Source organism: Oxyura jamaicensis, chromosome 20 (assembly GCF_011077185.1).
Source record: "Oxyura jamaicensis isolate SHBP4307 breed ruddy duck chromosome 20, BPBGC_Ojam_1.0, whole genome shotgun sequence".
Classification (NCBI taxonomy): domain Eukaryota; kingdom Metazoa; phylum Chordata; class Aves; order Anseriformes; family Anatidae; genus Oxyura; species Oxyura jamaicensis.
In genome coordinates, this window is record NC_048912.1 from 314582 (window position 1) to 340070 (window position 25489).

Here is a 25489-nt window from a genome sequence, read left to right on the forward strand (position 1 = left end):
GCTCCGTGGCACACTGACCTGCCACGACCTGGTTGGTGGGAGCCAGAGGAGGGGCGCTGGGTTGAGTGGTGATGTGCTGGCATTATGCATTCGTGTCCTGTCCTCCTGGCATTTTATCTGCTGGGTTTGCAGTGGGACATCTGCCCTAGGAGAGAAAGGAAGATGTCTGGGGTGCTGGAGCAGGACATCTGGGCTGTGCAGAGCAACCCCTCCCGCTGCCCGAGGGGAGTGGATGCAGTGAAGCTGGGTGCTGCACAGGGTTAGGCTCGTGCTTGGCTCAGCCCAGGCAGTGGCCCAGGCCTCAATGGTGTGGGTATTCCACAGCTCGGACACCCTCTCCCTCCCTCCCATGTGGGCTGAGAGCACTGGACCCTCCATGCTTGCTCTCCCCACCTCAGCGTCCTCTCCCTTGCAAGAGCTGTGGAGCCAGCAGCCTTGAGCTTCAGGCCTCATACACTCTGCATGTGGGGCACTCCCTGCCCCAGCTCTGTCCTGGAACTGTTTCACTGGGCAAGTGAGCTCATGGCACTGTGATACGAGGAGGGGCTCTGGGGGGGAGGCTCATCTGGGGCCTCTCCATGGGGAATTTGTAGTGTGCACATGTGCCTGCTGGTCCCCTGGAGATACAGGGCTGGCTCAGCTGGGGCTGCAGAGCAACCCAGGCAGAGGTGAGTTGCAGGAGGTACAACCCCTCACCAAAGCGCCAAGGCGGAAGGAGGAGGAAGGCTTTTAACCTCACATCTGTTTTAGAAGCATATGTATAGTGTGCAAAGAAAGACCTAAATATAACATCTAGAGTTGGCATAGCTGGTGACTTCTGTTCATCCATCCATCCATCCATCATCGACCCATTTGTTCGTTCATTCTTTCTCATGTGCTCTCTCTCTTTCTGTGTCTGTCTGTGTCTCTCCTCTCTTTCTCTTTCTCTCTCTCTCTCTCTCTCTTTCCCCATGGGTGCTGGGGTTTCCGTGCTGACACAGAGGATGGAAGAGGACACCTTAGACAATATTGCATCTGAGCATGGAGCTTCCCTATGCATCGAGTCTTTCACGCAGAAAAGCCTTGTTTCCTCTCCTGAGGTTATCATCATCCCTTTTCTCTTCCCACCCTTGGCTTCACAGTTTGCCCTCTCATGGTGCCCCTCAGACAGTGTGAGGTGTTCCTGCCCTCTAAGCAGAACTCAAGCTGTTTTCTGGCACCTCTGGATGGGTCTCTGGGGCAGGGCTGTTGATGGAATCTGCTCCTGTTCCTATTGCTTTGAATCTGTGAGGCAGGGTCCTGGGAGACCTTCCAGTGAAGCCCCACTGGCCAGTGGTGGCAGGGCATCCCCCAGGGTTGGCTGTGCTCTGGGTGAGGGTCCATGCTGGAGCTGGTGCCAGGGGTCCCAGGAGGCAAGTGCTGAGCCCCACGGCACAGGTTCTCTGCAGGTGTCTCCTCCAGGTGCAGACATGCACCCAGCTACATGCTGTCTTCAGCAATCCCTTGTGCTTTCCCCTTCCTTCAGCTGTAGTTACAGTTGCTGACGCCCCAGCACCCTGAAGTAGGGCATCTCTGGATGCATCAAAAATGATGGATTGGCACCTGTACAAAGCAGGATCACCCTGCCTTCCAAGTCCTTGTGTGCTCCCTGCCTGTGAAGGACATGGGCACAGCACTCCTTGCGTTCAGGGTTCGTTGTCATGTGGTGGCGATTGTTTCCTGGCACAGCTGAAAAAAGATACCACTGAGAAGAAGAAAAGTGGTCTTCAAGACTTGGTTCTGATGTGGTTGGATCCAACTGTGCTGAAATGTAGTGCACAGCGGTGCTGGGGTGCGTGTCCTCCCTGAGTGCCCCCAGAAAACACAGCAGGGGAGCAGCATCAGCCTGGGGCAGGTGGACAGGGTAGGGGTGGAGGGGGCAAGGGTGAGGCTGGCTCCACCCTGATGCTCCCTGATGTCCCCAGGTGTGATGCTGCTGCAAGCGGGGTGACCAGGAGTTCTCCCTGTGCACGGGGACTGTGCTGTGGAGATGAGCCAAGGCAGGATGGGCAGGCCTGTATTGTTGGCCCCACCGGGGTCCAGTCCCACTGTGCTTCGGGAAACTGAACATAGGCCTGGGCCACTGCCTGTGCTGGCTGGCCTGCACAGGCAGCATCTGCCCCATAGCTCAGAACAGCCCTTGGCTCAGTGCTAGAGATCCCAGCGCTGGCAGGGGCAGGCTCTGCTCCACCAGTACAGCTGGAGTGTGAACCTGGGCTGAAGCACATGTTCCCGAGATGTGGGATGGATATGAGTGAGGGTTTGAGCACAGCCTTGGGCTTCAGCAAGGATAAATGCACCTTCAGTGAGGCTTGGGCTCTGTGGCAGCATCTCCTGTTTTGTTCTGGGACCCATTTTGTGCCAGTACTTGGGGGTTGCTGTGAAATACTTCTAGGTGCCAGTACTGCACTTGTCTACAGAAGTGAGATGCAATCTCTGCCAGAGCAGAATGCTGCAGCCTTTGCACAGAAAAAACAGCAACGAGGTGTGCACGCTGCACTTAATGCACATGTTCCTCTCTTCTGCTCTCCAGAGGGCCTCGGGGCACCAGGGCTGTGCTGAGGTGCTGACAGCCAGCTGGTCTCACCTGAGGTTTCTCTCCACACATCAGCAGCTGAGATTCAGCATCTGATGTATGCAGCCTTGCCCACATGTGGCTGGCACTCTCCATGAGGAAGTCAGGATCCCATGAGGATGTTGCACGAAAACCGGCACATCTGCAGAGCTTGCATCATGCTTAAGTGGAAACTCCCTTGGTGCCCATGGGGTTGCCGAGGTTGGGTTATCTGCCACCCCTGCTTATGTGAGGTCACTTCTCCACCTTCCCCTCCTTGGTTCTCACTCTTGCTGCAGGAAGAGTGCTGGACTGGGAGTTGGAATCTCCTCAGCTTCAGGTGACAACAGTGTCATCTTGGTCTTGGATTCATTAATTCTTCCATCCTTATTGTGAAGCTTGTGCATTCCTTTCAGGTGAGCTGGGTCTTTTTATTTGCAGAGGAGCAAAGAAAAATGGCAGGTACCTTGAACAGTGCCAAAGGGAAAACCTCCTGACTGGTCTGGGCTCTTCTGAGGTTGTGAGCTTTGCCTGCAGCCATCAGGTTCTGAAGGCTGTCTCTGTTCCACATTGTCATTGCATTTCTTTCCCACCTCCATGTTTGTCCTTTCTTGTGACATGAAGGCCGTGGTGAGAATGTCCTTCCCAGCTGCTCCTGTTCTCTGGAGAAGACATGTTAGGGAAAAAAAAAAAAAAAAAAAGGCTCCAAAGCTGCAGAAGTTCTCTGCTTTCCTGGAGGTATCCAGCTGTTTGCACTGAACATGCCCAGAAGTCCTCAGGCTCTGGGGGGCTGCCGAGAGCTGTGGAACCAGAGCTGTGGCCAGAGTTGGCCTTGAACCATCTGGGGCAGAGAGTTCAGAACATACCACAGGGTAGATGGCTGTTTCCCTGGCATGGGCTATGCTCATCCCAACAAGGTTTGAGGAGAAGCTGGTTTAGAAAGAAATATGGAGATTTCGTTTTTTTGTTACTGATTATGAGGTACTGCTGTGGATCAACACATTGTTCCAGGCTTCAGAAGACTTAACCTAATGCTCTTTAATGTACAACAACATTTGTCTAGAGCCTTACCTCAGAGCAGTATCCTGATCAGGCTCATCATCTTTGTCGGGGAAGGTCTCCTCCAAAGGACTCTGTCTTACAGCCAGAGAAAAGGGAAGAAAAAACTGAAGAGATCTGTACCTGTGCTTGTGCCCTGTCTATCAGTGCATTGGCTGCAGAAAGGGTCGATCAGTGAGGCTGCATTGTAGGACCAGAAGAGCTGTACCCTCAGGGAGGTAAGCAGTCCTCTAGCTGAATCAACCATGAGCATTCCTAGTGTTCAGAAAAGGCTGGAAACTGACCTGGGCATCCTGGTAGGCCCAAGGTACCCATTTAGCTCATGGTAGCGGTGCTTCCTGTGTCAAACTTACCCATGAAAGACACAGATGTGCCTGAGAGTCACTGAATACCTCTGCTGTTGCTTCTGTGGACAAAGAAGAAACAAAACCATGTGAGGAGATCACTGGGAGAGGCAGATGTGGGGAAAGTGGCCTGCAGAGCAGACAGTTTTTGGGAACGCGGGTACACTGAGAATTGATACCAGGGAGGCTTGTGCAAGGGGTGCTGTGGGAAGCTGGCAGGGGATGGAACTACTGAAGGTGTAGGCTCCTCAGTGCCTACAGTTTTAATGGTTCAGGCCTGCTCCGTAGCCTTCTGCTGCAGTGTAACAGCCACTTGCTCTCACCAGAGCGTGGCAGGGAAAGGAGCCAGCACTAGGTATGCTGACTGCCCAGGTGGTGCTAGCACCACAGCCTGGGATGCTGAGTGCCAGCAGCCATAGACCTTTCTTTGGCACCTGGTAAACAAGGCAGGAACTAGTGGCATCTTTTTTGTTGGGTGCTCTCACCAATTTTTAAACTGAAGTTTTGAACTGAAAGAGGGTAGATTTAGATTAGATAAAAGGAAGACTTTTTTTACTCTGAGAGTGGTGAGGCACTGGAACAGGTTGCCTAGAGGAGCTGTGGATGCCCCATTCCTGGAGGTGTTCAAGGCCCAGCTGGATGGGGCTGGGGGCATCCTGGGCTGGTGGGAGGTGTCACTGCCCATGGCAGGGGTTTGGAATTGGGTGTTTATTAAGGTCCCTTCCAACCCAAACCATTCTGTAATTCTGTGATTTCTGATTCCCCTCCTTGTGGAGGCATTTCCATTATCAATTGTTTTTCCTCCTTTCTCGCTCTCCTCTAATCTCGTTTTCCCTTCTCTCTCTCTGTGCTTCCTTCTGTCCTCTGTTTCTCTTTATTTGGTATCAGTTAGGTTTCCATTCTGGGTGTAACCACTCCCAACATGCACCCTGGCCCCTCTGTGTAGGGTACTGCTGGTCCAGCTCTCCTTTGCATTACTTTGTTTTCCTTGTTTGAGTAGGGAGGGTGCAGCCACCCCCAGCTCACTGCAGCTGACATGCAGGAAGGTTCTGCAGAAGGTCAGTTTCTCTCACCCTGCAAAAGCAACACTGGCTCTGTCCTACTGGCCAGTGTCTTAGGTATCCCGTGGTGTGGGCAGAGCCAGTCCAGAGTGGCCAATGGGAGCCTGTGGTGAGCTCTACAGGACCCGCAGCCCTGCCCTTCGTGTGTGTGCAGTATGTATACCCTAGGATGGCTAAGGAGGCTTCTGGGCTTCCTCATCAGTACAAGTGTCCATTGCTGTTTTCCTGCTGCTGTGTTCTCATGGGTTAGTTTCAGCCTTCTGTTCCAGAAGTGGAAAAACTTTATCCATGCTTTGTCCTTGGAGCTTGTGAAGTCTTCGGGGGTCTTGCAGGACAAACACATGAATGTACCAAGTATATGTAGTAATAGTAATCTGGCATCCACCCCTGCACAACAGCATAGCTTCACTGTGTGCTGTATCAAATACTCACTGTGTCTTTGCTGCAGGATGCTGCAGCCTTCACTTGGTCCTTGCTGCAGTCCCTGCAGCTATCTCAGCCGCCGAGCCTATGTTTTTTCATTGTAGTTAACAGTTTAAAGGTTACTTTTCTGAACTGCATGGTTTCAGCATTGCTAGAAACCTCTGCTAAACAATTGGTTTTGATGATATTTCCCAGGAGATCTGGAAAGGAGGGATGGACCTTGGAGTGAATCCAGGTGGCAGCATCTGGTAGGAAGGGGAAAGGGCCTTGCTGATGCCTAAGGTGGCTTCTCTTCTTGCTCATGCTACTTCTCGCTCAGTCCAATTTTGTATTAGGGCATGTGGATGAAACTGAGAGTAAAGCTAGACAAAACAACCACTGCTTACAACAAAATCTCACCCTTAGATCTCATAGAAACTGTTAGGGACAGCTAAAAACAGGAGTGAAATAGGGAGTCCCAGTTTGGTTTAATCTGCTGTACTTCCCTACCTCATGGGGAGCTCTGTTAATGTGCCTGCTGAGAGCATTGCTCCCACTTCTTTATTTCCAAAAAAGTGACAGGTTTTGCAGGTATGTTGGTAGGCCATTGCCCATAACAGAAGGTGGTCCAAAGCCCTAGAGAGGATAGAGGGGCTCAGCCACTTTCACAGCATCAGCCCCCTTATTTTAAGTACCTTCTCTCCATCAATGCCATCAGTTGTCAGGCTCTTCGTATATACTCTGCCTCAACTCTTGCATGAACAATAATATTAATTTAGTCAACCCCATCTAAGGCACATCAGCTTTTTGTTACTCATGAAAGCAATCATCAGCTGTTAGGTAAAGTATGTTTGATGCTAACTCTTCTTGCTCCAATTGCAATGCAGGGCTCGGAGCATTGGGTATTTATAGAGAGAGAAACTTCTAGTCTGGAAGAGGTAGCTCTAATGAAAGCTCTGGGAGTCAAGAAAGAAGAAGCACGTGCAGGTACTTCAGAGGTGAAAATGAGTGTGAGCATGTCGAAAGTGGAGATGGCAGTAGGGAAAGCCAAGGAAGTGGCTGGCCAGGAAGAGCCAACAGATGCAGATCTGGAGACCTGGAAGAGAGCAAAAATGATTGCTAGTCCTGAAGATTTTGAGTCTGTCTGGGAGGATGAGATCTATGAGAAGGAAACCAGGGAGGAGCCCAGCATGGAGGCAAAGTGCTTGCCACCTGAGAGAGCAGAGGAGGAGCCCAAAGAGAAAGGTGAGGGAGTAACTGCAAGTGAACCAGGTCTGTCCAGGCCAAGCCAGAAGCCTGAAGAGAAGCAAAGGACCAAGACTTTGGGGCTAGATTTGCCCCAGGGAGAAAGCAAGATAATCTCTGAGGAGCATGTTTCTGCAGCCTCCAGGAAGCAGGATGCCAGAGTGCTAACTGCAACCACAGAGTTCATTAAAATTAAAGTGAAGTCTAGTGATGGCAACACAGAGACTTCTACACAGAGGATCATCTACTTAGGAGACCTAGAGGGAGATGAGAAGGACAATAAAATACATCTGATTTCTGAGGCAGGAGGACAGCTTGACTTGGTGGAGAGGCCAGAAACCACAGTGAACAGGCCAGGAGAGGGATCAGAGCCCACAGCACCCATGGAAGAAATGTCCCAGTCCACTTCCTCAGTTTATGAGCAACAGAGAGCAGTATCAGAAAAACCTGCCGTAGTGCCAGAGCAGCCTGAGACAGTCTGTGATGGGAAAAGCCCTGCAGGACGTCCTTCCTTGGAGCAGGAGCACTGTTTGTCAGTGCAGCAAGAGGAAGCAACAGTGAGTCTTAGGGGCTGTGAAACACAGGAGAAAGATGAAACCATGTTGTGTTCCCAGGAGGTGGGCTCAGATGAAAAGGATTTGCAAAGCCCAGTAGGAGGATTGAAGTTGTGTGCCCTGGAAGGGGAAGGCAGTAGGGCTGAGAACCCTAAACAGAGCCCAGCTGCAGGAGAGCAGTGGGGTAAGGACGCCTCTGTGACAGAGTGGAGGCTCTCAGAAAGAACCATACCTGATGGGATTGAGGAGGAAAGCTCCAGAGTGGTTCTGCAGATGGAAGAGATAGAGGCTAAGTCATCCTCTTCAGCTGTGCCTCAGCAGGGCTGTCCTCATGACACTGCAGGGCTGGAGGAGGATGAACCCAGCACTCCCACCCCTGGGCCCTTTCCCCAGCAACCAGGCACTGTCCCTGCAGAACCAGCCCAGAACACAGAATCTGAAGGCCAAGACCTGTCCCGGGGCACCAGCCTTGTGGGAGGTGTGAGCATACTGGAGGATGTGAACCCCTCAAAAGAGGTGACGTGCAGGGAGGCAAGTTCTGCAGTAGGTAAAGGGGCACTCAAGGATATGAGCCCTGTGACAGAGTATGAAACAGCCAGGGATGTGAGTCCTGAACCTGAAGAAAGACCACAAGATATGGGCTTTGCTACAAGGAAAATACACCAAGATGCAAGTCCTGTTGCAGGAGGACTACACCAAAACATAGACAGCACAGCAGGGACAGTCCTGGTCAGAGATCCGACCACAGGGGAGGATGTCCAGGACTCAAACCCTGTCACTACAACGGGAGTCCAGAGAATCACAGAGAAGCCACTCCAGGAAGAAAAGCCTGTGATAAAAGAGCTCTCCCAGAACATAGGGCCCAGATCAGGAAAGCTGATGGGAGATGAATGCTGTGGAGTGCAAGAATTATCCCATGACAAAAGCCCTTGCATGAAACAGCTGCCTCCCAGGGCAGAAGAACCAGGACAAAAGGCTGAGACCATTATAGGATGCCTGCCCCAAAAGGGTCCTGAGTCTGGAGGGCCACTCCACACTGCACATACCAAAGCACAAGAGCCGCCCTGGGACTTGGAGTTTAATGTGGGACAAGCTCTGCAAGGCAGGAGCTCTGTGGTAGGAGAACCTGCTAAGGACAGTGACCTTGCTCTGGGACAGCCAGTGCAGCTTCCCGAAGAAGATGCTGATGTCCTGCACTTCCACTCCACTGTAATGGGAATACGTCAAGAAAGCACAATGTTCCAGCTTTCAACCTCTATATGTGAAGGCAGTGAAGAGCTGCAAGTGAGCAGTGGGATACAGAAAAGAGAGTCTGGGCCATTGATGTGTACGGATGGTAGGACAGAAACTGTGTCCCAGAAACACAGAGGTATCACCGAGGCCCCACTCCTGGGTAGCTGGCAGAACAGTGAGAGCTACAAGAAGACCTCAGTGGCCTCTAAGATTAAGATGTTTGAGCAAAGTGAAGCTGAGCAAAGGGCAGCCCAGGAGGAACAAGAGCATTTGCCTGAAATTGAGACACCAACAAAAGCAAAGGGGAAGATGAATCTGACACAGGACGTGCTTTTGAACATAGGCCCCATCTCACCTCCATCGCTGACAGGTACTCTGGTGGAACTGGCATCCAGTGTGGGCTCATTTGCCCTCCAGGGGCAAGGGGCTGGTTCAGGAAACTCCTCTCAGCCCCTGTCTCTGAAGGAAGATGTTTCTGTTGATCTGGAGCATGGAGAAGACAGTGCTGACCTGGCTTCCCCTGACTCCGGCTGTGAACTCACACTGGCAGAAGCCGTGGTAACTCTTCCAATGAACTGTCCGGACGGAAAGTTCATGCGCATGTTGTGTGGCTCTTTATTTACCATGTTCAGTGGCATCTCACACATCCATTGACTGAGAACAGTCGCTTTGCATCCCCTGTCTTTTTATGTATGTGTGTGCGGTCAGGCTTATTTGCTGAATGCAGACCTGCTGGCCAGTTGGTTCATCAGCTTTTTGTTTTGTGATACTTCCTCCCGCCTGACATTTTGGTAACCTGGAGAATGCCACTCGCTAAACCTGAAAATGAGCACCCAAGCCTCATGTCCAGGAGCAAGAAAGGGAGATGGGGGGTTGGATTAAAGAGGTGTGGCTCTGCCACAAATGTACATACACCAATCAGCAACATGCCCACGCTTCCAGCTTCACCCCTGCGTTTCTTACGTTGATAACCCTTCTTGCTTAGCTCACCAGCCTCACCCATCCTCCCCTGTCTTCGGCAAGCTGGTGGCTGGATGATGAATTAGCTTTCTTTACTCTTGTAAGCATTAGATCAGCTCCTACAGAGTTATTTCCTTAAAACTAACCATTTTCTCTAATCCAGAGCAAATCTCAGGAACCAAGTGGGGAAGAAAAGGATTTATCTGACCCGTCTGTAAAATCCACCATGAAAGAAGAGAATTTAAAGACTGCTGTTCCAGTGGTCTTACAGGTCTCACTGCTGTTTTACTAACTGCTTTTTGCCATAGTATGATAGCTCACCTTAAGCAGCTGAGGACTGTGTGCTTCCAGCTCCTCTCCCCCGGTAGAGCTGTTATGAATGTATTTACACACACACACACGCACACACACACACACACACACACACGGCTGTGTTCCTCTTGCATTTGTTTGACACCCTGTTTCTCATACCTCTCAACCTTCCAGCAGAGCAAACAAAAAGTTCCTTTGCCAGCAGAGCCTGGCACATTGCAGAGGATGGCTCTGGCAGCAAATGTTTGGACCAGAGTCCAGGAGGTGGGCTTCCCGTGGCATTAGTGGGATGATTTCTAAGGGAGAAATGCCTAGAGCAAGATGCAAAATAAAGCATGGGTCTAGATTTCCCATCGCTTCATGACAAAATATGGCAAGAAGAGTTGTACCCTCTGATGGCAGAGCTGAGAGGTATGCCTGTGTTTGGGGAGCAGCTAGTGGAGGGAGGTAGTCCCTGGGCTCTGATCGTGCTGTCAATTACACTGACCAAACACATGATCCGATGCCTTAAGGGTCACCCCTGGTTGCGCGAGGCCTTTGGAGGGGGGCTGGTGGGCAGCTGTGGTGCGTCTAGCCCTCCTCCCTCTGGGGCGATGTCCCCCAGCCCCACACAGATGCTCCACTTGGGCTGAGCTCAGTGCAGTTGGCACGCTCCTTCGCTTCTCCTTCACCGTACCTTGCTGATGGGGCCCTTTTCTTTAAAACTCTTCTTTTTTACCTTTGTCTTCATTTTTTTCGTTCCTAGTTTTACCGGTGTATGATAGCATTGGCGTTTGAGCTGTTTCTGAATGTCTCTTAACAGAGCTGTTGTTTTGCATACATCTGCTTTCACCAGGTGCACTGACGTGCCTCTAAGCTGGCCAAGCTTTTCTGTGTGCCTGACCCTTTTTTCCAGTGATTAATTACCAGTAGGCTTTTGGCAAAATCAGATTAAATAACCCTTCTCCCCCAACCCCTGCAAAGTTGCTGCTGTCAGAAAGGTTTCAGTTTCCATGCTTGAGTTGTGTTTAACTCTACTCTGTGATGTTCGCTGCAGCCTTTTCTCTTCCTCCTCCCCCCTCTCCTCCGTCAGCACAGCCCACGTTGCTGTGCCATGCTATGCTCACTGTCTCCATATCTCTCCATCATTATGTCTCATTCAGAGAGCGGGCTTGAGGGAGGGCACCGAGGAGAAAGCTAAGCCACCTCGGCACAGGGCTCCTGAGAGTGACACTGGTGATGAGGAGCAGGACCAGGAGAAGGACGCAGTGTTTCTGAAGGATAACCACCTGGCCATCGAGCGCAAGTGCTCCAGCATCACAGTCAGTTCAACCTCCAGCCTGGAAGCAGAGGTGGACTTCACAGTGATTGGTGACTTCCATGGAACAGCCTTTGAGGACATCTCCCGGAGCCTGCCCGAGCTGGACAAGGACAAGAATGAGATGGAAGATGAAGGCCTGGTTTCCTTCCAGCAAACTGACAAAGTAGTTCCTGAACTGGAAGAGGATGTCAAAGTCAGGGAGAAAGTCTATCAGCCCAGCACAGATGTCTCCCAGCTAGAGGTACACAGGGAAGCTGTTCCACCAAGATTGCTTTGGTGCTGTCATCTCTCCATGTTCTCTGTCCTGGTGCTTGGTGTTGCCTTCCTGGTGTGCAGTCCCACATCAATTTGGAAGAGCATGCTAGCTTTCAGACTGCCTGGGTTCCTGTCTGGTGTAACTATTTTACCCTGATGCATGCTCTTGTCTGTCTTGCATGGTTCTTTCTTTTTGGGCAGGGGTATGGCTCTGTTGCATGCTAACCAGAAGAAGTCATCACTGTCTCTTAATACTCTGTGTCTGGCTGCCTACCCTGTCCCTCACACCACTACAGCATGTCAGCAGCTGGAAGGGTATGTTTTGCTAGCTAATGGCTCTGTCTCTGTGTTTTGCATGAAGTCAGTTCCCAGTTTGTTCAGCAAAGAGAAACGTGCTGCCAACTATCCTGTCTGATCATGCTTGGGCAGGAGAGGTTTGCAGAATAGCCTGTGAGAGCAGTTCTGAAGGTCGTTGAGGGCCAGCCGTATGCTGGGAGTGCTTATAGCAGGGCTAAGGAAGCTGCATGTGTCATGTGTGTGTCCGAGGGGAAGCTGAGCATATGCTGCTGAGAGAGGACAGTAGAGCCAGCCCCACCTTGGATGAAATATAGCATGACCTCTGCGCGGGGCCAGAGCATCTTCTGCCTGGGCCAGTCAGCACTGGCCACAGCTCCCCAGCCAGGTGAGTTCCCAAACTGCTCTCTGGAGCTGCATGCAGCATGAATTCAAACCTGGAGCCCGAAGGACACTACAGAAGAAAGCAAGTTGCCTCTGAGACAGCCCTTGTTTGGAGCATCACATGCTGTGTGCTGCTGGGCTGTGGGCTTGGATTATCAAGTCCAGTGCTCAGCAGGGGCAGTTGACTCAGAAACGCTGGGCATGTGCTGGAAACCCAAGTTTCTCCAAGTGAGCCTCTGTCTGGCAGCCAAGTGTCACCACAGCTGTCAGGAACTGAAGCAGATCATTCAGAAATGCCAAAGGTCACAAGATAAATAGCATTGGTGGGTGAAGACCAATTTGCCCTGACCTGTGGTGTCTGTAAATCTGTCCAAAAAATCCCTGGCAGCCTTGGGATGGAGCATCGGGTCTGATTTGAGGTACGTCAGTCCTGTAGGGCTCTTTGCATGGTAGCTATTTGCCCAGCGTAGCAGCTTGGCCTCTGCTCTTGGTCTGGTGAGGGTCAGCGTGACACTTGCAGGTTGTCACACACAGTGGCACTTGCAGAAGATTGCAGTGGGGCTCTGCCGGGCACACTGGTGCAGGAGGACCACTGAAGTGTCATCCAGGCAAGGCTGCTTTGGTGTGCCCAGGGAAGCAGGTTGTGTCGGAGCAGTGGCTGACTTCCCATGTTTCTTCTGCAGTCACAAGCCCTGAAAACAGATGCTGTGACTGTTGGCCTGGTGTTGGGCACAAAGAATCCTGAAGAAGCCTCTGCTCCTTACCTGATAAGCACCCCAGAAGCAGCCCAGGTGACATGGCTGGGTCTGTCCTCTTGTGGACCTGCTCCCTGATGGCTCTGCAGAGCCTCAGTCCAGCAAAAACTGGCCCCAGACACCAGTGCTATGAGGGCCAGTGGCTGAGCCAAGACCATTGGGGTTCTCTGCTTTCTCTTGTCTTGCTGTACTCCCCAGAACATCAATTCAAAGCCTGTCCAAAGTTACTCTGCATTTACTTTTCCATGCAGGCGCCCTTGAATCCCTCCCCTACACATGCTTCCCTTGCCCAGCCTGCCATGCTGCTGCAGTGCTGGATGTGGCGACGTCTGCAGAGGGGGATAGTCACCATGTGCTCCACACTGTGCTGCTAGGCCCATGGGCATTGCTTTCCTGGCAGCAGGGAAGTAAAGCTCCATCTCTGCAGATGTAGCCCCTTCACAGGCACCTCCAGACTCACTAGGCTGTCTTTGCCTTTGGCAGGTGGAAGGAAGCGCCCTTGGCCACAAAGACGCAACAGCTGCTGCTCAGGCAGTCACCGCAGAGACTGTGCCAACAACCTCAGTAAGCAGGGCTGGCCTCATGGTGCTGGGGCTGCGGACGTCCCATGCCATCCCCCTGTTTTGGGGGGGAGGCTGAAACAGGCCATGCTGCCAGGGTGGGGAGAGGAAGACCTCGCCTTGCCAGCGAAGGCTCTGGGGCAAGCTGCCCTGCTCCAAAGCTGCCCTCTGGAGCTCACTGCACTGGCCTGTGTGTTGTGCCCGAGCTCACCTGCCCGTGTGCTCTTCTTTCAGGATAACACCACCAAGCCTGGGAAAGGGGCTGGCCCCGTGACAGAACTTCGCTCCGTGTCACCAGTGAGTGGGGCATGGGAGGGAGGGAGGGAAGGAGAGAGGTAGGCAGTCCCTCAGAGCTGTGCTGGTCATCCCGCTGGCCTCCTGCCTTTGCAGCACAGTGACCGTGGCTAATCCCATGGTACCGGGCGAGAGCAGACAGGCGCATGGGTACTGAGGGGCAAGAAGGCTGGGGAACCATGCCTGTGGTGTTTCTCCTGTGGTGGATGTACACCCTGAGCATCAGCTGGAGGAGGAGAATTCCCCAAAGTAAAATAAAAAATAGCCCAGTTCCTGGTGAAGTCTCAGCCCACTTGAGATATCTTTAGCACTGAGGGTGCTGCCAGACTACCCAGGGCCATGCTTAACGTCTCCTAACTCCCTGGAGGTGACAGCCATCAACAACCCTGCCCAGCAGCAGCCCTTCCTGTATAAAGTGTCTTCCTACTTGATTATTCCTTTGAAATGGAATCAAGCTTGGCCAAATGCCATGGGCCAAATGCCACCCCATGCTGGTCACCTGGTGAGCCTGGAGCCCGGGGAGCCAGTGCTTGGCTCAGGCTTCCCAGATGCTTCCACGAAAAGCAGAACAAAGTGCTGCATTTAGGGACAGAGGAAGCCTGAGAGCCCTGCCTTTACAGTGGCCCAAGGCACTTATGGGCAAGAGTGAGATGCTGTGATCAAATCATCTCGTTGCTGCAGACTTTTTTAGTTGGTCTAGGCTTGGGGCAGCTGTTCTGCACCACATGAAAACACACATCCAGTCAGAAGCACAGCACGTCAACTTTTCCCTTGCTGTGCTCTCCCCTCAGTAAGGCAGACAGGCTCACCTCAGCAACATTGTCCCAGTGGGAAGGTCCCAGACCTTTGGAAGCACCAAGGGAGCCAGCCCTAAAGGCTCCCCCATGGCAGCCCCTGCTGACACTGCTGCTCTGTCCTGCAGATTACTGGCAGCTCCGCTGGGAAGGAAGTGCTCACCAGTATATTCAGTGCCACTGCAGAAACCCTCTCCACTTCCACCACTACCCATGTTACCAAGGTAAGAGCATCTCCAAATGGGGCAGCCAAGAGGGGGCTGATGAAAGCCAGTGGAGTTTGAGGAATGTGGAGTTATGCTGTTGTTGGTACAGAAGAATCATAGAATCATTCAGGTTGTAAAATACCTAAAATCCAACCTTTAACCTAATACTAGAGTCCAACACTTACCATGTTACTAAGTTCTACATCTACATGTTTCTTGAAGACCTGCAGGGATGGTGACTCAACCACTTTTCTGGGCAACCTATTCCAATGCTGCACAACTCTTTCAGTAAAGAAATTTCTCCTAATATCCAACCTAAGCTTCCCCTGGTGCAACTTGAGGCCATTTTCTCTCATTGTATCACTTGGTGCTTGGGAGAAGAACCCAATCCCCACCTCACTATAGCTTCCTTTAAGGTAATTGTACAGCACAATAAGATCTCACCTGAACTTCCTTTTCTTTAGGCTAAACAATCCCAGTTTTGTCAGCTGCTCCTTGTAAGACGTGTTTTCTAGACTCCTCACCAGCTTCATTGCCCATCTGTGGACACATTCCAGGGCCTCAAAGTCCTTCTTGTAGTGAGGGGCCTAAAACTGAACACAGTACTTGAGGTGCGGCCTCACCAGAGCCAAATACAGAGGGACAATTACTTCCCTAGTCCTGCTGGCCACACTATTTCTGATAAAAAACAGGATTCTGTTGGCCTTGGCCATCTGAGCACAATGCTGGCTCCTATTCAGCCAGCTATCGACCAGTAGCATCAATTCAGCTGGCTATTAACCAAAACCCCCGGGTCCCTTTCTGCCAGGCACCTTTCCAGCCACTCTTCCCCCAGCCTGTAGTGCTGCTTGGGGTTGTTGTGCCCCAGGTGCAGGACCCAGCACTTGGCCTTGTTGAACTTCATACAGTTGGCCTCAGCCCACCAGTCCAGCACATCAGATCCTCCTGCAGAGCCCTCCTACCCTCAAGCAGATCAACACATGCACCCAACCTTGTAGTAGAAGGAGATCAGGTTTGTCAAACAGGGCCTGCCTTTAATAAACCCGTTCAGACTGGGCCTGATCACCTGGTTGTCTTGTAAGTGCCATGTGATGGTAGTCAAGGTAATCTGCTCCATGAGCTTCCCTGGCACTGAGCTCAGACTGACAGGCCTGTAGTTTCCCTGATCCTTATTCCAGCCCTTTTTGTAGGTGGGTATCATGTTTGCTAGACGCCAGTCGACTGGGACTGATAGCCAGGACTGCTGATAAATGATGGAAAGTAGCTTGGTGAGCACTTCTGCCAGCTTCCTCAGTACCTTTGCATGGATGCCATCCGGCCCCATAGACTTGCGTAGATCTAAGTGGTCACTAACCATTTCCTTCTGGTCTTCATTCTGTTCCCCATCCCTAACTACCAGATCAGGCGGCTGAGTACCCAAAGAATAACTGGCCTTGCTTCTAAAGGCTGAGGCAAAGAAGGCATTAAGTACCTCAGCCTTCTCATTTCTTGTCGCTATTTCCCTCCGCATCCAATAAAGGATGGAGATTCTCCTTAGTCCTCCTTATCTTGTACTTATAAAAACATTTTTTATTGTCTTTAACAGAAATAGCCAGATTGAGCTCTAACTGGGCTTTGGCCCTTCTAATTTTGTCGCTGCACAGCCTCGCAACATCCTTATAGTCCTCCTGAGTGACCTGCCCCTTCTTCCAAAAGTCATAAACCTTCTTTTTCTTCCTGAACTCTAGCCACAGCTCTCTGTTCAGCCAGGCCAGTCTTCTTCCTCACCAGCTCATCTTTTGGCATGTGAGGACAGCCTACTCTTGTACCTTTAGGATTACCTTCTGGAAGATTGTCTAGCCTTCCTGGACTCCTTTGTCTTTCAGAACAGCCTCCTGAGGGACTCTGCCAACCGGTCTCCTTAACAGGACCAAAGTCTGCCCTCTGGAAGTCCAGGGTGGCAGTTCTGGTAATCCCTCTCCTTACTTTTCCAAGAATCAAAAACTATTAATTCACGATCATTGTGCCCGATGTGGACTCAAACCTTCATATCACCTACAAGTCCTTCCTTATTTACAAGCAAAAAGTCCAGCTCTGTCTCTAGTCTGGCTCGCTCACCAGCTGTGTTTGGAAGTTATCTTCCACACACTCCAGAAACCTCCTAGACTGTTTCCTCTCTGCTGCGTTTTATTTCCAGCAGACATCTGGTAAGTTGAATTCCCCCACAAGAACAAGGGCTAGCGATTGCAAGACTTGTCCCAGCTGTTTGTAGAATATTTCAGCTGCCTCTTTGGCCCGGTTAGGGGGACTGTAACAGACACCAACCAGGACATGTGCCTCATTGGCCTTCCCCCTAATAAACATTCAACCTTCCACCCATAAACATTCAACCCCGTCATTGCCGTTATTAATCTCAAGACAATCCAAAGACTCCCTAACGCACAGATCTACCCCACTTCCTCTCCTTCCTAGCCTATTCCTTTTGAAGAGTTTGTAGCCATCCATTGCAGCACTCTATTCATGCGAGCTGTCCCACCATGTTTTGGTGATAGCAACTGTGTCATAGCCTAATATGTCTGCTGCACAATGGCTTCCAGCTCCTCCTGGTTGTTACACATACTGTGTGCATTGGTGTAGATGCACTTCACTCGAGTTAGCGATCCTGCCATGTTTTGGGGGGCAGAGAATCCCTAATTCCTGCATGACCATTTCTGGGCACTGGTGATTTCTATCCTGACAATATCCCTTGTACCTTTGGTACCACATGGCTCTCCATCCCATACCTCAACAGGGGCGGCAGACTGAACCTTGCTAGCACACTGTCCTTTAACCATTGTCATACTACCCCCAGGCTTGTCTCTGTCAAACCTGGTTTTATCCCTTTCTCCCTTCAAGTCTAATTTAAAGTCCTATCAATGAGCAATGTTAACTCCTGAGCAAAGATCCTTTTTTTCCCTTAGAGACAGGTGAACGCCATCCATTGCTGGTGTCTTGTAAAAAGACTCGTGATCAAAGAACCCAAAGTTCTGCTGGTGACACCAGGCTCAGAGCCAGACACTGATTTGGTGGCTCTTCCTGCTCCTCACCTCATCAGTCCCTGCAACTGGAGAGACAGAGAACACACCTGTGCTCCTGATCCCTTAACTAGTTTCCCCAAGGCCATAAAGTCTCTTTTGATTGCCCTCAGACTTCGTCTTGAAACTTCATCAATGCCTACTTGAAAAAATAGTAACAGGTAGTAAGTAGACTGAAGGCTGAAGCAGGGCAGGAGGTTTTCTCTTCATGTCCCTAATCCAGGCCCCAGGGAGGCAGCAGACCTCCATGTGAAGTGGGTCTGGTCTGCATATTGGGCCTTCTGTTCCCTTTGGAAGGGAGTCTCCCACGACAATGTCCTGTCTCCTAAGAAGATGCCCTTCCCCTCCTTACAATCTGAAAAAGTGTCTGCTGGCCTGTGGGAGATCATTATCTGGCCGTTTGCTGCACTCCAAGAGCCCCTGGCCCAGTTCAGCCCTGCTGTGCTTCCCATCCAGTGCAGCCAGGCATGACTGCAGGGGATTTCAGACAAGAATAACCTGTGTTAGACGAATTATGGGTGTTCATCACCCCCATGGACTGTGCCCAAGTGCCATTCCCACCTCTATACCTTGGTATATTGGGAGGGAAGAGAGTCACTGGGTCAAGAAGGAAAAGCAGAGCTTGGCATTGCTGAATTCTTTGTCCTGAAGGCAGCAGTGGGGATGGAAGAGATTGCATTAGGCTACCACCAGCATGTGTGCAACTCCCTGTCCTTGTAACTGGTGTGTGTTAATCCAGGCATACCTCGAGTCAGATCCCTTGTCCAGAAAATCCACAGCACAGCTGCCAGGTACCTCACACCAGTGCCAAAGCACCTCACCTCAGCTCAGCTATGGGGGCTGTGTTCATGTTGGTATATTGGATTTATTAGAGATTGAGTGGCTTAGGCAAGGGGAGAGATGTTAGAAAATTAAGGAGGTATAGCTGCATCAGAGGACCTCACCATGGCCACTTCATTCCCGAAGTAAATAAACATAAATGAAAGTAGAAACCCAGCAAGAGACCTGAGAAGTCAAGAGTGGTTCTCCACCAACTGCCTGCCACTGGCAGTTTTCCTTTGCTGTCTCATGCCCTGTTTCTCCTACGCCCCTGTGATTAGCTGTGTCGTGCTAGCTCCAACCATGCACTGAGCCAAGCTTAGGGGGAGATACATGAAATAACTGGGGAGTTCCTAAGGTGATGCTGGCCTTGTCCCTCCTCTGGTGGGCAGTTACACCTGCCAGGAACTGGTTTGTTGGGTGCTCTCCGACTCCTTTCCTTCACATGCAGACAGAGGCAGCATGATGACTCTTGGCTTCTGAATCTTACTATCTGTCCTGTGACCAAACGGCTTCAGGCAAGGCCTTTTGTTAGTCTTTTTGCTGCAGAAGCCCGTAGGCTGCAAGGTGTGGGGCCGATGCAGGGCACAGGTCCTGGGGGGCTGCAAGTGAGCACTGTGTCTTCTTCTTGTGCAGACTGTGAAAGGAGGATTTTCAGAGACCAGGATAGAGAAGCGCATCATTATCACAGGAGATGAAGATGTGGACCAGGACCAGGTAGGAGCTGAATGCCCTGGCTTTGCCCAGCTGTGGCTGCCCCTGGCTATGTCACTCAGTGCTTCTGGTTCTGGCTTGTACATGTTTGGTCCTTCACTCTGAAAACAGAGCCCTGAGGCCCCAAACCTACCAGCTCTGCACAGGCCATAGAAGAGGGCAGTTGCGTACCTCCAGGAGGTACAGTGGTACTCACGGGAAACCCCAGCTCCATCTCGGAAGGAGTGACATCAGTCATCACCCACTTGTCCTGCAAAAGGACAGGATCATTTGGTTTATACTGAGCAAGAGTTCCCAGCCCAGCTCCCATCAGCACCTGTTGCAGAAGTGAAGCAGCAGTACAGATTACGTTTCCAGTTGCCTTTTCTCTGTTGCAATACCCTGCAGTGAGACAGGTTCTCCCTTTCTTTCTTGCAGTCTCACTATGGGTTGACTCCCTCCAGCTGACTTTGTTTTGCATCTGCCTCCTTGACATAGGAACAAAAAGTGAAAAACTTCTTGATATAAATCCCTCAGGTTGCAGGGTCATTTCCCTGTGACCTAATCCTTTGGGATTTGTTGCTTAAAAAATGAAATTGAAGTTCTAAAGTACTTTAAAGTGATCTTCAACAGACTATAAAATTAATTTTAGATTTTTAAGAATTATAATAAATTTAGTAAAAATACTATTTTAGTTTTTTTTTCCTATGGTATTTCTGCAGATAATTACTGGTCTTCCTTTGCTTGGGGTTCTGAAGGGAGCCTGGGACATTGTGCATCTCTACAGAAAAGACAGCAAATGAAGGGCAGTGCGCAAGGCCTCCCAGTGCTATACAATCACCCGGTCAGTGATAGGTTCCGGCCTTTTCTACTAGGCCATTGTGTGTAGGTTCAGCTTTGAATCTCTGCATCTGTGTCTGCCTGGAATCCCATTCAGGTCTAGCTGCTTTCTGTCTGCTGGTTGAGAGCAATGCTAATACCAGACTTCATGGAAATGTCAATGAATACTTTCATCATTCTGATTTTAGGCATTGGCTTTAGCAATCAAAGAGGCAAAACTACAGCATCCTGACATGCTGGTAACCAAAGCTGTGGTATACAGAGAAACAGAACCTTCTCCAGAGGAAAGAGACAAGAAACCTCAGGTAGGTGGAGAAGTTACCAGGTACAGCTTATACCTGCTGTGTAAGAGATGTATGCAGTAAAGTGTGTTTGCATGTCCCTTACACCGTATCATGTGGAATAACTCAGTGGAGTCCTTTGCAGAGGTTCTTCACTGATGCCTGCCTAGGCCCCCATATGATTGCATAGGCAGAGCATGCATTTCCACAGTGCATGGGCTTTACTCACCTTCCTGCTCAAACAGCCTGGGCACATTTCCACAGGTAGTCATGGTCAGTGTTTGGGACTGACCCCAGCAGCTGCAGGTGCTGGCAGCAATTGCTGCTGCTTTGTGACACAGGAGTGGCAGCTCTCGGCCAGCAGTTCCAATATATGGTGATTACAGGCATAGTCACATGGCTGTGGTTATAAAGCCCGTGCCACATCACCAGAAGCAATTTTGTGTGTGTATGCCACCTGGTCAGCAGAGGGGTCAGAATCATTTGCATATAAAGAGGAAGGACCTGCTCATCTCCCTGGGGCAGGGAGTGAGAGAGGTGATACCAATATGGATAGGCTGAGAAAATTGGCAACAGGTTTTGTAAAGACATTCCCAAGTATCAGACCGGTATTTGCAAAAGAAGAGTTGTTTTTTTTTAATCCCATCCCTGTTCTCCAGGTTGTCCTTTTAGAACCGTGCAGGTGCAGGCAGCAGCACACAAGGTTTGCATTTCCCCACAGATGCCTCAAAACAGATAGAGCTCCACACACATTTTTCTCCAGGGCAAAACTGGCTTGAGGAGTCCTACTCCACTCTTACCCCCTTACTCTGACCCCTTTGCTCCCCCATCAGATTGCTACAGCTATTTAGCAGCAAGCTATACAGCAAAGCCATGGCACCTCTTAACTTCTGTAACAGAGCAGCTAAGGGGCAGAGGAGCATGTTGAAAAAGGGAAGGGAAACTTTTGAAGGCAGCTTCACTACTGAAAAATGTTTGAGGGAGCTCAGTTGTGAGCTAGACAGTGCATTTCAAGAGGCCTCTTGGAAATGGGATTTCATGTTTCTTTATTATATGAAGATTTTCAGTTTGGAAGGTCAGAAAAGGCTGCTGCATCTGTCTACTCTTACTTCCTTTAACACAGCACAAATAAGCCTAGACATTTCTGCATCTCCTAGGGAGCCACTCAATTATAATTTAATGGCCTAAAGTAATCAGTGATCCACTGATATCTCCCTCATACACCAATACCAGCTCAGTGAATTAAGAGGTCCTTCTAGTGACCAGACGTCCTGGTAAAGAAGCGCAAACAGTGTCCATAAATGATTGCAAATTTACTGTCCATTACCCTCATACAAACAGGAACCCTGTTACAGTCAAGTAAGTCAGAAAGGGAACACCCCATGATCAGTCATTTTCATCTGCCTTGTACAGGAATCTTGACCAACATGTTCTTGGAAGTCAACAACTGTATTCAAACCTGGAGAACAGTGAAGAAGGAGCCTTCATGCTGGAATTGTCAGCAAGACATAGACATCCTGGCTGCAATGTTTATGGCGAGAGACAAATTTTTTTTAAAAGGAATAGCAAATATATTATATATATATATACATACATAAACACACACACACACATATATATATATATATAAACAGGAAACAAAATGCATCCTTGCACTGCTGCTATATGCTGGAAATGAATAGCAAACAACACCAACAACAAACAAAACCACCCTCTTTGCAGTTAAATTGAAGAATTTACTGGATTGGTGATAAAATAAGATTATAAAAAAATAATAATACAATAAGCCACCATCTTGCATGTTACATTAAAGGATACACAATCATGAGTTCATTTGTTGCACATTAAATGGAAAGGAAAACTGCTTTGCAACAAAGCAAGAAATAACCAAACTGAAATAAAACACAAGCAGAAGCAAAACCATTCCCCACCTCTGGAAAGAAGAGAGAAAAACATTGAGCTTATTACTTTAGAGTTATTTTCCGATTCGGAAGTTTGATTTCACCCTTCTCCTCATTCCATGCCGGTTCTTTTGCATCTTTTGGGGTTCTGTTAACTCTTCCCCTCCTCTGTGCACTTGTCCAACCTCTTGTTCTCTGAACATATTTAAGAATTGATTTAATTTCAAACAAAACAAATGATATGTATATGGTTTCTCATTTATAAAAATGCAACCTGTAGTGCTTTCATATGGATGTGCATTTAAGTTATGTATATTATTATATATAACAAGGTGGGGGGGGAACAATACTGAAATAATTCAACAGCACTGGTAAATATGATGACATTTTTAAATTATTACGTATTTAATTGACTGTGGTTGGTGTATTTTGAGACTTTTAGATCACATTGGGACTCTTAGTCCTGCACGAAGAGAACAGGGAAGGTGTCAGCCACTGCTGTTTAGAGAGAGGAAGGGGAGAGAGAGAGGTGGGAGAAGTCCTGTTGACTAATCCACATGGCAGAGGAGGGATGGGTTTCCTGTTGCAGTATGTGGTGTTTGGAAAAGGTTGCTCAGTGGTAAGTTGGAAGGGCAAGAAAGGAGGTTCAGGCTGCTCCTGCAGCCCTAGATCCTCTTCTTGGCTCCCACCCAAAGACATCAGCATCAGCTGGGAACAAGGTAGCAGCTGCAGGACTGTGTTCATTGCTTCTCTTCAGCTCATTGAGCTGTGAAGACTTTTGGGTTGTTTTGGATTGATTTGGATTGTTTCTGGATCCCAGTAATGCAGTTACTCAAGATTTGTAGTAGGAAGGGTTGGAGGCAGAGTAGTTGTTTCTGCCCTGCTTCCCTGCTGCCCAGGGTGCGATGGTTAGTGATGGTGATGGCAGAGCAATGGCGGTCCTTCCCTGTCCTTGCCTCCAGGTGCGGTCCAAGGGTAGGCAGTAGAGACCACGTTGTCTCCATCACTGCAGTGTCCCAAGTGCACAAGGCTGGATGACAAAGCCTGGTCCTTCTATGTAAGAAGGAATGTGTCTAGGAGATACCAGTGAAGCTACCTGCCCCACAACTCACAATGACTCTGCCTTCAGAGACAGGCCTTCTCTATGGCTGCCTTTGGAAAGGGATTATGGGCCAAGCCCAGCGTCTTGTACACTGTGAACCAGGCAGTTAGACTAGACTTGGAACAAAAATCAGAAAGGAAAGGAAATTAACACATTTCCATTTTGTGATTATCTCTATCTCCTGCATAAACAGAAGGGCCCACAATTCTGCACCATTTTGCCTTTAGTCTCCCATCCTTCACACAGACTGCCCAGAAATAGGTGCATTTAACTGGTTTCTGCAATGGATCTGAGGATGAAGGTGAGCAGGGAGAGCCTGAGCCATTAAGATGTTGTGGGCAGACCTCCCTTACCAAATATTCTGTCCCGGTCTCTGTAAGCCTTGGATCACCAGCTGCTTGCTATTATGTCCTCATGAAGTCTGTTCTCCTTCTGGTGTATAGGTTTCCCCTGCAAGCATTGAAGACTTGAGCACAGGCTACTTTGACAGTGGACAGAGCTGATGGCTGATGCCAGTGCAGTCATGTTCCTGGAGAAGTTGGTTGTGGGGTCTCCCTCAGCTTCTGTCTGAGTGCATTCATCTGCTTGTGAACTGCTGCTTTTAGGCCAGACCCCAAAACAGAAAGAATTAAGGCAGTTGCAAAGAGGCTAATTTTCCTTCTTTTTATATACACCCAAGCTCTGTCAATAGCAGTCACCCAAGCCAGCTGTCAATAGCAGTCACACTTTCAGAGAGACACACCAGGTGACAGAGGATCAGTTCTCAGTGCCCGCACAGGGCATCTAGCCCTTCTCGCCTATTAGCAATGATCTGCACACCGTGCAGGTTGTTATTCAGCACACTGTAGTTCATACTCAGAGGAGCCCATGTGGCTTTGCTACCCTTACAACCAACCACAGGCTACTCTGAAGATAGATACCTGCTTTTTTCATCTGTGTACCGTTATAAAAATGAAGGTTACTGTTAAAATTAGTGGCCTTATGCAGTTAGAATTGATGTGAGTTTGGACTCAGACTAGTCATGTGTGGAGTGAGTGGATCCAGTTCCCTGGCTTCCACAGCTTGTTTAATGGGGGTGACAATGTTCAAAAGAAAAGAAAAGAGGAAGAAAAAAAAAAAAAAAAAAGCTCACTGCTTGTTCACATGGTGAGGTGTGGGTTTCTGCTGCTCAGCAACAACTGATGCCCCTGTGGGCTCGGCTCTCACAGCCTGCCCCTCGTGTTGCTGCTGTTTTGGATAGCTGATTACCATTTGTTTTCTTCCAGGGGGCCTTTCTGTTAAAAGGGATGAGAGACATGAGTGCCTGTTTTTTACCTGATCCCGTAAATCCATTCCAAACCTGGCCTGCAATTGCATGAGTAATATTAACAGTAACAATAAATATTTATTTTTGTTTGAAAAGCACCTTACCAACCAACTGCAGTGCTCTGTTGTTCCTTCACTAACTCCCCTTTTCTCTTCCCTTCTTCTTCTTCTCCCCACTTCAGTCATACTCCTTTTCAGTGCTCGGTGGTGTATGCGTGTGTGCTCACTGTTCCTGTAGTCAATAAAAGTGAAATAAATGTGTTTGATGCTAAACCAGCTTGTCGCCTCATTGGACTATTGGACTCTTTCCCAGTGAGAGGATGGAAAAATTGGGGGGGGGGGGGGGGCGGGGCTGTCCAACCAGGTTTTCTGCAAAATAAAACACTGAACTCTCCCCTGTATATAGTGAAGACACCAGTTTGGGTATTGCTGTCTAATAGGGAGGTGCAAGAAAGTCAGGTGTTCCTTATAGCTTATCCCTCAGCTCTGGTGTGTGGTGTGTTTGTATAATGCAGTGAAGAAGGCTAGTGGTTGTGAAGTGTTCAAAACATAGGGAGGAGGGGGCTGTGCTTGTCTTTGAGGAGCTTCCTCTGTCCTGGGAGGTGATGATGCTGTTCTGGGTGTCTGTCCCGGGCTCTCGGTCTGTCTGTCCTACCGCGGGGTTCTGGGTGTGCAGCTGGGGGGTGACTGCCAGCTTCGGGGGCTGTATAAGTGACAGTCCCTCCTGGGGGGTGGAGGGACGCGATTTTGGGTCGAAACGAGGCAATTGCTGGCCTTGGACCGGAAGGCAGGTCCGAGGCGTCTCTAGGAGCCGTGGGGAGGAGCAAGGGTGCGGGGGGCCACAGGAGAAGGCCGCTGGCTGGCAGGCGGGGAGGCCTGCAGCAGCGTGGGTCCGCGGGCAGGAGGACGAT

The 25489-nt window shown here is 49.8% G+C and overlaps 1 protein-coding gene across 13 annotated transcripts in view; it reads left to right on the forward strand.

Annotated features, from left to right (window-relative positions):
- The window catches only part of EPB41L1 (erythrocyte membrane protein band 4.1 like 1), a 72139-nt gene extending 47287 nt beyond the window's left edge, over nt 1-24852 (forward strand). For 3 of the 13 annotated variants that reach the window (XM_035344233.1, XM_035344236.1, XM_035344234.1), the window contains 11 exons: nt 981-1079; nt 6326-9028; nt 9594-9701; nt 10885-11283; nt 12659-12766; nt 13214-13294; nt 13525-13587; nt 14507-14602; nt 19093-19173; nt 20178-20294; nt 21684-24852. In XM_035344233.1, the coding sequence (XP_035200124.1) occupies nt 981-1079; nt 6326-9028; nt 9594-9701; nt 10885-11283; nt 12659-12766; nt 13214-13294; nt 13525-13587; nt 14507-14602; nt 19093-19173; nt 20178-20294; nt 21684-21692 (3864 nt within the window). In that variant the 3' untranslated portion in view covers nt 21693-24852. The remainder of the gene's footprint in view (nt 1-980; nt 1080-6325; nt 9029-9593; nt 9702-10884; nt 11284-12658; nt 12767-13213; nt 13295-13524; nt 13588-14506; nt 14603-19092; nt 19174-20177; nt 20295-21683) is intronic. The other 10 variants (XM_035344244.1, XM_035344245.1, XM_035344235.1 and 7 more) reach the window with 9 other exon arrangements.
- The last annotated feature ends 637 nt before the right edge of the window (nt 24853-25489 follow it).